Source organism: Phodopus roborovskii, unplaced genomic scaffold (genome assembly GCF_943737965.1).
Source record: "Phodopus roborovskii unplaced genomic scaffold, PHOROB, whole genome shotgun sequence".
Taxonomy (NCBI): domain Eukaryota; kingdom Metazoa; phylum Chordata; class Mammalia; order Rodentia; family Cricetidae; genus Phodopus; species Phodopus roborovskii.
In genome coordinates, this window is record NW_026126636.1 from 10,481,071 (window position 1) to 10,491,454 (window position 10,384).

The following is a 10,384-nucleotide window of genomic DNA, read 5'->3' on the forward strand; positions in this document are numbered from 1 at the left end:
AGCAAGAGTTCCAACATGTTCTTGTTCTCTGCCTTCTACCAGTCAGATCTGCCTTTGAAAGCATCCACCCCGAATGGCTGGAGTGATTTCTCAGTTATCATAGAGGAGCAAAATTCAGCTCCCAGCACACAGGGCAGCTCATAACCATCTATAACTCCAGTTCCAGGGATCCGTTGTCCTCTTCTGGATTCTGTGGGCACCAGGCACGCTTGCCATGAGCATACATGGAGCCCAAAGTACCATACACATAAAAATATCTTTTATTAAAATTTATTTTACATAACAAACACAGTCTCCCTTCCCTCCCTTCCTCCATTCCCCTCCCCCCATCTCCCCTCTCCCCCTTACTCACTCCTCCATCTCCATTTAGAAAGCATAAGGCCTCCCAGGAGAGTCAACAAAGCATGCTATATCAAGTCGAGGCAGAACCAAGCTCCTCCCCACTAAATCAAGACTGAATGAGGCATCCCACCATAGGAAATATGTTCCAAAGAGCCAGCTCATGCACCAGAGACAGGTCCTGATCCCACTGCTAGGGGTCCCACAAACAGACCAAGCTACACAACTGCCATCCACATGCAGAGGCCTACGTTTGTCCCAGGCATGCTCCCTAGCTATTGGTCCAGAGTCCATGAGCTCCCATGAGCACAGGTCAGCTGTCACTGTGGTTACACCATCATGAACTTGACACTCCCCCTTGCTCATACGATCCCACCTCCCTCTCTTCAGCTGGACTTCTAGAACTCAGCTGCATCTATTTCCATCAATTACTGAATGAAGGTTCTATGACGATAATTAGGGTAGTCACCAATCTGATTATAGGAGAAGGCAGTTTAGGCACCCTCTCCACTATTGCTAGCAGTATCAGTATGTTGATAAAATTTTAGATTATTTTTATTAAACTGCGTGAATGTTTCTTCTCTTGTTAAAGGTGTTATACCTATGGCGCTCTTTTGACAATGTAATATAAATTTCTAGTCTTTCAAAGTTGTTATTACAATCTATTTAAGGTAATTAAGAAATACAGGTTAGTAGTTAATCATCTAATAATCAAATTTGTGACCATGTTAGGGATGTTTTCAATGTCAAACAGAAATATATTTTAGATACACCTATGGTCTTCAAACAGTTCAGAGATCTACAGAATATGGCATTTAAGATGTTTTAATAGCATAAGGCTTTTTATGACAGTGAGACATGTCTGCTCATGGCAGAACCAATTCACTTAAAAATGGGTGCTGTGCATTGAAGAACCTCCATGTAGAGCCTGCTTTCATTGCAGCAAAGTTAGTCATTGGGCAAACAAACCTGCCCTTTGACTGCTGATGGTATGCTGTCCAAATTGGACAAGCAAGACTCAAAAGAAGATTACTACTGAACTTTGCCAAACACGTTGGGACAGTCCTTCAAAAACCTTGCTTCACAAGAAAGTCTGTCGGGTATTCTAGGCCTGTAGGCTGAATGTCCTCCAGCCTTACAGAGCAACCTTGGGGTGACTCTCCAGACAGCAGGATGTCTCTGTCATTTTTATAGTTGGAAGATGTTGGCTCTGCACTTCCTGTTTACTCTGTTAATATTATATCCTTCTTAGGTCTTTGATAGAGGTTGAAAACTAGATAATTATAGCATTTTTTTTGTTAGCAAATTCCAAATGAAACTTACAAAAGGTATTACAGTTTATAAGTTTGAAAGACATAAACACTTAAGTTGTTTATTAATGAATTAGTTAAACAATGAATGCATTTGACCACATGGATGCAGACTCAGAGCATCCAAAAGTTTGGCAGTTCCTGAAATTAGTTTCAATGAATTCTGATGGTTGGCTATTCTGATCCATAATCTAAACTCTCAAGTCATTTTCATTTCTGTTTACCATATTGGTTTCTCTGTTTTTGTTTAGAGACATAGCATCACTTTAAATCTTGGCCTGCCCTTGTACACATATGTATTCCGGGATGATAGATGTGAATCACCATGCTGGCTATAACTGAATGATAACTGACGAATTTCACCAAGTAACTTTTCTCTGTTTAGTGCCCCATTGATTAAGAAATGCTGGCATGCTACTGTTAGATGAAAGGAGAGCTCACTCAAACAAGACTGGGAGACTGGTCTTGGAACTGACTCGGTTGGAGACCTCACACTGATACTCTCCAAAATTCTCCAACCGTACAGGACATATTCTCAGTCCACACTTTGTCGGAGACAGAGTCATCCTCCTTGAAAGACGCAGGTGCTGGTTATTGAAGAACCAACGGATGGAGACGTCAGTGTCGGGCGAAACACAGGTGAAGATCACACATCTGTGTGACGAGACCACGCTGTTAGTGACTCGCACAAAGGGTCGTTCTACGTACTCTGTGAAGAAACAGAGGAGGGTATCAAATGATGGTATCCAGAGAGCTCAACCAGCCCCTCTTCAGTTCATACTTAATAGAGGCTTCAGGGGCAGAGTATGGAGCTGTGATTATAGATATGGCCTGTGCTTTGGTTCTTCTACCCAGGGGCTCTGTGACTGATTCAGACACTATTTCCTATGACACTTTCTGTAATAGGACACACAGAGCAAGATCATTGCCGTGTCCATGAGTTAAGCTTAGTTGTGAGCAATGATTTGACCTTGGGGTGTGGAGCTGCTCACATCAGCACCATCTGTTCCTATTTAGATGCAGAAGAAAATTTCCCAGGCTGGACCCATGAGGAGAAGGAAGAATCTGGACTAGCTGCCTCTGCTGTTTCTTCCCTTGGTGGCTCCACCTGCCTGTGAAGTCTCACACGCCATCACAACAATAGTCCACTGAGACTCAGGAGAAAGAAATACACAGGTGACCTACCCAACTGCAGCTGTCACAGCTGGTTCTATACTCTAAGGGATTTGGAGGGTCAGTAAAGACATGTTCCCTGTCAGCTCTAAAAGGAAATCAGAACGAACAGTGACAAAAATCTCCACTGTGTAAGCCAGAGTGCAGCCAGCAGCAAAGTTCTGGAGTCGGGGCTTCCTGGTGCTCTCTGTGCAGACCCCATGGCTCCCACATCAGTGTCTGTCTGCCTCCCACAGAGTCTGTCTTCAGTCTATGTGCACGGTGAGAGCCACAAGAGTCTGCACCGAGCCTGACATCCTTCTGATGAGTTATCCAGAACAGGTTCTCCTTAGTACAGGTAAAGACAGGCGAGGGATTCTAACCCACACTTAATTGTCCCCCCCCCCAATATGTGTCCAGCAGTGAGTGCACAAACATTATTGTGCGGACACAATGCAGCAGGCACAGTGGGTCCTGACAGTTCAGTGTATGAATTAGGATAAGCCACACCCCGCAGCTGGAGACCACAGAGTCACTTACTGTTTACATGGAATTGCACATGTGCCCTTTCAATTTTGAAATCACTTTTCAAAACTTCTAGTGTGTACAATCCTGCATCATTCTGAGTGATGCTCTTGAGCAGCAGGGATCCGTTGCTATACACGGCCTCTCTTGTGCTGTATTGATCTCCCCAGGTGACGGTATCTAGTTCTCTGTTGAGTTCGACAATTTCAAAATGGGGAACGCGGTATATCGCCCTGTACCAAGTGAAGGCTTGGAAATCTTCTGGAAGATTGTGAACTTGGAGAAGAACATTTTCCCCTTCAGCAGCGTACAGAGGCACTGGTTGGATCATGACTCGGGGAGTGGTGGGAGGGTTGCAGCATGGTAAATAGGCTAGGAGGGAAAAGAGAAAAAAGCTACCACACGGGGATCATTGTGCATAATGAGAAGATGTTGACACCCTTCTTGAGAAGACGGATTTGTCACTCAGGCTAGAGGAGCAGGTGAGGGTGTGTCTGTGCTACTTATTGGAGGTCAGGAGGATGACCTCTGCTTTGCACCTGAGCCCCCGCTCCCCCCATGTCATTTCCACATCATGGGACTCTCCCCTCATGTGTCTTCATGGCTGTTCCCTCACTGCTCTCGGTCAGACATTGTACACGCATGTACAATGAGCCTCAGATGAGGCCTACCATGAATCAGCATGACTGGGACGTGTTTTTTCAGTTTCCAGTGTGGCTCCAACCAAACCCTGACGCCTCACCATAGACGCTGTAGCTTCCCTGCCTGCCAGCCCTCAGGACTGGGACTGGGGGCATCAGGGAGCAGTCTGACCTTCGTGGCAGACTCAGGTCTTTAAAAGGCTTGTGAGCGAGACTGGCTAGGTGTATGTCAACTTTTCACAACGAGTGTCATTTTGAAAGACAGGCCTCGGTTGAAAATGGCGTCACTACATTGGCCTGTGGGCAAAACTGTAGTACATTTTTCAATTTTTGTTTTTCTTACTGGAAACTGAGATGAAAGGGTTGAGACCAATGCACGGTTTCACCCCTGGGCAGGCAGGTTGAGAAATCCATGAGGGGCAAGCCAGTGGGCAGCACTCCTCCACGGTTTCACTACCAGTTCCTGGATTTTATTTACGACACGATGGCAAAGAGCTAATACAGGCCCCGTCTTGGCGCAGATGTTCTAAATCCATTATCGCCTATCAGCTTTGACAGGATAAGTGCTCCCATTGGTCACTTTCATCCAGCCTTGGAAAGACGACAGGGCTCAGGGCTGACTCTGACATTTTAGGATGAGTCATTTCCATCAGGGTCTTCCTTGATGAAGATGAGTCAGAAGATGGATGCCGATCTACGGCCATTTGTCTCTACCATGCTTGTCCTAAATGAAATGCACAAACCTCCACATGGGGACACACTGGGGAGGGAAATGAGACCAGCCCACTGGTGACAGTCCTGTGTGTCTAAGCCCCGCCCAGCCTTGAACAAACACAGAGAATCACTCACTGTCCACTTGGAGCTGGGCATGTGCTTCCTCACTTTTCATATCTGTACTCATAAGTCGTAGGGTGTACAGTCCGGTGTCATTCCGAGTGACGTTGTGAATCGTCAGGGATCCATCACTGTTCAATGTCTCTCTGCCACTGTGCGCAGGCCCTGTATCACTTGAACTTCTGCCTATTGTGTATCGGGCAATCTCGTGTTCCCAGAACACAGATATTCCTTTGAACCAGACAAAGCCTTGGAGATTCTCTGGGAGATTGTGAATGAGTAGAGTAACACTCCCCCCTTCAGCAACGCTGGGAGGCACTGATTCAACAGTGGGCTGGGCGGAGGTGGCATGGCGCCCACAGTTCCAAAGGAAATCTAGAACGGAAGAGAGAGGTACGTACACGTTGGGGCATTTGTACTGATGAAGATGAGGCCCTGTGCCCCAAGCAGCTGTGTTCATTGCGCAGCACGGGTTTGCCCAGCACGGGTTTGTGGGTGGGAGCCTCCCTCTCCCACGGCGGCGTGGGGGGGGGGAGGTCAGCACACGACCTTGTTCTCAGTGTCCGCATGCCGGTTGTTTCCACTGCATGGCTCCCTGTATCCAGATGTCAATATTGCCCCAGCTACTGCCCTCAGACCCCTGCTCTCTTTTACAATGGATGTGGCTGGGATGATGCCTGCTCTTCCTCTTCCCCTACAGACCCTGTCTTCACTCTCTGAGTTCAGCTGTTGCTCTGCTCCTCTCGTGCTGGTGGACGATACCTGAATTCACCTTCTAGCTTCCTTTACTTCAAGTCCACCTGAACTGGGGCGTCTTAAGGATCATACGTTGTCTAAGAATCTAAGCAATATTGGAGAGGCTACCTTAAATGCCCTTCCCCTATAATGAGATTGATGATATGACATCCTAGAGCCTTCACCCAGTAGCTGAAGGAAACAGAAGCAGACACCCACAGCTAAGCACTGAGCTGAACTCCTGGAATCCAGTTACACAGAGAGAGAGGAGCAATGAGCAAAGGGGTCAAGACCAGGCTGGGAAAACCCACAGAAACAGCTGACCTGAACAAGGGGAGCTCATGGACCCCAGACTGACAGCTGGGAAACCAGCGTAGGACTGAACATGGGTGTCTGTTATCCCCATAGAGGGATACTCTCTTATCCTAGACACAAGGGAGAGGGCCTAGATCCCGCCCTGAATGATGTGACAAACCTTGAAAATCCCCCTTGGAAGGTCTCACCCACCCTGGGGAGCAGAGGGGGATGGGATGGGGAAATCAGTGAGGGGCATGGGAGGATGGGAAGGAGAGTGAACTGGGATTCATATGTAAAGTAAGATTGTTTATAATTCAAATAAAGAATCATAGGTTGTCTTGTTTTTCTTTTTAAAAGAAAATGCTGCCTAGAATGAAACTAAGATACATGTGGTGAGTAAAATAATTAATGATGTCCTAGACCCAGTAATGCCTGTGAATTTATTTAAGGAGCTCATAGGTTTAGGGATACAGCATTGAATCACTCCATTTGCCTTGATGTTTTCCACATGTTTACATATTATACTTGTGCATGAGTCGTATAAGTGCCAGTGTAGTGTGTGTGTGTGTGTGTGTGTGTGTGTGTGTGTGTGTATGTGTGTGTGTGTGTGTGTGTGTATCCTGGACACAGTACTTATGTGGAGGTCAGAGGATTTCCCTTCATCGGTCTCAGCTTGTCAGACAAGGAAGGAAATTCCTGTATCTCAACCATATCAGTGATCCACACCAGTGTGACTTCCGGTTGGGCTCTCAAGCTGAGAGCATCAGTCTTCAGAATACTGTGGCCATGCTTGCTAACTTTGTGTAGGAGTTAAGTCTCCCCAGCCCTTACAGTCTAATACTCAGGGAGAGCATCCTGATGGTGACCCCTCCCACTCTGGGTCTTCTCCCCTACAAACACCGAGAATCCTCTCATGTCCCTGTGCCACCCAGGAGACTCCAGTTTGTCAGACTTCTCCTCTCACACACTGTCAACACCCGCACTCACTATCCGTGAGTCCCGTGCACCCCTGAGAGGAGCTGCACTGTTTGCACAGGAGTGCTTAGGCTGTTCCCATTGTCTCAGTAGGCTGGCCTGCCATCCCTCCGGGTACTAATGCTCCTGCACAGCTCACAAGCTCTGCTGTCCTTCCCCCATCTGAGCTGAGCTCCTCACAGGAAGGAGCACATCCCATCAGCCGAGGGAGGGTCTGTGTTCAAATCCCTGCTCTGCCCGCCCAGTTTCCCATTCTTTCTTTATGTTTCTGTCCTCTAGAACACACAGTAAGCGCCAAGGGGAATTACCATCCCTGTGACATAACAGCAATTGACCCTGAGACTGCTCTCTGCTGTGTCCTGGCCTAGGTTATTCGGCATCAAAAAGGGAATCTGTACAACTATGTGACAAAGAAACCCAGCTGTGCACCTAGTGTGCCCTGTGCCTTCAATGCTCTGCAAACATGGATCATGATCTCAGCAGGAAGATGGCAAAACTACCTTTGAGACTACAAATGGACCAGGTGAGTGATGTGCAGAAGATAATAATCTGTCCTCACTGGAGTCACCATAGGACTGAGCTCCCAGTGAGATCAGATGCCTACAATGTGTCCGGAGTCTCACATCTTGGGTCTGTGGGGGGAGGTGACCTGATTCTTGGAAAAGGGCTGCAAAGTCTTTTATCCTTTGCAAGATTTTGAAGACCATGTTCTCATCTCCTTTGTTTGCTGAGCTGTGTAATGGGTCTAACCATGTGCTCCATGATCTTTCTGACATGCCTCGGGGGCTTCTACACTGTTGATCCACCATGGATGTCATGTATTTCCCAAAGGAACAGTACATACATGATGTCTTAGCAGTGTGGCAGACACATTAGATAACCAGTCAGTCTGAGAATGCTGTTACCATGATTTCCAGGTCTGTAAGAATATGGGTGGAACCAGGTTACTAAGTAAGTTCCTCGTTCGTATAAAAAGTTTCCTGCTAGTTCATTGTGTAACTGATGACATCCCTGGTAATTGTGGGAGGAACTAAAGCTCATGTCTGTGAAGAAAAAAATGGCCTGTAGCCATTTTTTTTTTTTTTTTACAGAGATGGTCAAGGGATGTAGCCCAAGCAAGGCTCTCGTGATGGTGAACTATCTGTTTCCACACATCACAAGACATTGACTGCTGGGGAGCAGTGGCCCCTGCCATCAGGAAATCAGAATCCAACCCTTAGATAACATGCTTCTCATGGACACCTGGAGTTGACTCTGGGGCAGAGATTTGGAGCAGAGCATCCTGGTGTTCATATCTCTGTGAGCCACCCCTGTCTTCTACAACCAGGCACAATGTTGATTCCCAAGGAGTCTGTCTCAAGGAAACATTCCTAGTAAGAACCCCTTGACTCTACACAGGGGCTGACATCTCTGGCCGAGTTACCCACCGTGCGTCTACCTATGTGCAAGGTGAAGTCAAAGGAAGGATTCTTATCTATTTCCATTATTCTACACTATGTGTGTCCTGCACAAAATGCTCAAACACCAAATACGGGGCACAATGCATAGGGAAGGTAGGCACAGGCCATTCTGCTGTGTGTGTCCAGTGAAGTGCACATCACCCGGCCCACAGAGCTCACAATGAATCACCTACCCTGCACATGGAGGTATGTGGATGTTGTCGTTATAACTTTTATATGTTCATCATAGGTCCGCAGGGTGTAGAATCCCGTGTCCTTCTTGGTGAGGTTTTCAATCAGCAGGGATCCGTTGCGATATATTGTCTCTCTACCACTGTGCGCAGGCCCTGGCCCACTAACATTGTTGAACACTCCGTATAATGCAATTGCATCTTTCATATTTGTCAGCCCTTTGAACCAGGCAAAGATTTGAACATTCTCTGGTGGATTGTGGACAAGGACAAGGACGTCATCTCCTTTTGCCACTAGGGGTGGCACTGACTCGGTGGTCACGGTCACATGGGCAGTGGTGGCCAGGTGCCAGAAGCTTAAAAGGGAGGCTAGAGGAGAATTGAGAGAAACCAGCAACATTGAACAGGTGTGACCGTCACTCCGCTTTGGTGGTGAGTAGGGATGCACCACCCTCTTTGCAGACATGTGCAACATGGCTTCTATTGATCTAGTATCTCGAGTGAGTCAGTGGCTCTCTTAGGAATTCTCTGCTGAGGTGTCTACCCTGCCCTCGTCCCTCATATGAAGATGTATGCCACAAATCTGTGTGCAGGCACATGTGTCAGGGTGTGTGTGTGTGTGTGTGTGTGTGCACGCGCGCTTGTGTGTGTGTGCGTGTATGCCACAGATCTGATATTGAGGGCCGAATGGAGCCTGCGGGAGTCTGTCCTCTCCATCATCCACTGTGTGGGAGCTGAGGATTGGTTTCAGGTTGTCATATTGTCACACACTGAGGTGTCTCACTAGTCCTCTCTGCTTGATTTCTGATACGAGGGTCATACTGTTGGTTGGCTACAGCTGTCTTCAGAACATTGCGGCCAATGTAATTCACAGCGAATATGGAAAGTTTGAGGCTTTTCTCTTGCCATCATCACATCCTGCCCACCAAAAGCTTCAGGCCCCTCACTCTGCCTTCTGCACCATAACCATAAGCAAAGGCCTTAGGTCTCCTAAATTCCCGTCCTCTTTAGGAGACTCCAGCCTGCTTCTGAGTTTCCTTCCCTGCACAGGCAGAGAATGGTTGCCCTTACCTGTGAGCAGCAGCCCCTGCCAGGGGGTAGACCCCTTACAAAGGAGCATAGAGGACCCCTCCATCAATCTTCTCACTCTCTGTCCTGCTTCTGAGGAGAAGAGCCTCAGCTCCAACACAGAACTCAGGCTCTGCTGTCCTTTCTCCTTCTCAGACCGGGGCCGTGAGTGGTGGAGTTTGAGTCCCAAGCACTGCTTAATGCCTTCTACCCTCAGTGCTGACCTACATCCCTCCCAACTTCCCTTTATGTGTCTCCTCCAAGCAACACACGTGAGCAACGACGCTGATAAGAATCTTCATTCCTTCAGAGAACAATGACTCATCCTAGGGCTGGCACCTGCTGTGTCCTTGCCTTGGGTCCCTCAGCACCAGAAGGAACCTCCATCACACCTATAAGTCCTTGAGACACAGAGAACCCGCCGAGAACCTGGTATGCCCTGTGGTCTCAATGCTCTGTGAAGGTGGGCTTTACTGAATCCCAGCAGGAAAGAGACAGGGAAGTCTCTGAAGACCAGAAAGAAAGCAGCTGGATGGTGACTAGGGATGAAGATCAATCCTTAGTCACTAATGTCACCGTTGAATTTAAGGATCCAGGAGAGAGGCTTAGAGGCAGTTGTGTGGAGTTTCATGTGCTCAGTGTTTGGGAAGAGGTGACCTGTGTGTCCTTGAAAGGACTGTATCATATGGAGGGTTTCAAGACAACCTTCAGCATTATGTGTTGGGTGAGTCTAAGCCCTCCTTGCTCTTCCTGAGTCACCTTTGCCCTTTGCCTAGGTCCTTCCCTGGTGCTAATCCCTGGCCCAGGAGATAATTGACAAACTTATTTCTCCTACAACATTTTGTCTCCATCCTGCATGAAGCATACAGGTATTGCTT

General features: G+C 47.6%; 1 protein-coding gene across 1 annotated transcript; it reads right to left on the bottom strand.

Annotated features, from left to right (window-relative positions):
• Positions 1 to 2,086: 2,086 nt before the first annotated feature.
• On the bottom strand, positions 2,087 to 8,913 carry LOC127238942 (carcinoembryonic antigen-related cell adhesion molecule 3). The gene is made up of 3 exons (XM_051207718.1): positions 8,442 to 8,913; positions 4,817 to 5,176; positions 2,087 to 2,358 (listed from the first exon to the last, which is right to left on the bottom strand). The coding sequence occupies exons 1-3, from the start codon at positions 8,911 to 8,913 to the stop codon at positions 2,087 to 2,089; spliced, it is 1,104 nt and encodes a 367-aa protein (XP_051063675.1).
• Between the last annotated feature and the right edge of the window lie 1,471 nt (positions 8,914 to 10,384).

What these genes read in the sequence shown, in the direction of transcription:
- LOC127238942 (XM_051207718.1), bottom strand. Translation starts at nt 8,913, where the DNA reads ATGTTGCACATGTCTGCAAAGAGGGTGGTGCATCCCTACTCACCACCA. An exon ending in CACATACCTCCATGTGCAGG is followed by an intron (nt 5,177 to 8,441) that starts GTAGGTGATTCA and finishes CTTCCGTTCTAG; the next exon opens with ATTTCCTTTGGAACTGTGGG. An exon ending in TGCCCAGCTCCAAGTGGACA is followed by an intron (nt 2,359 to 4,816) that starts GTGAGTGATTCT and finishes GTTTCTTCACAG; the next exon opens with AGTACGTAGAACGACCCTTT.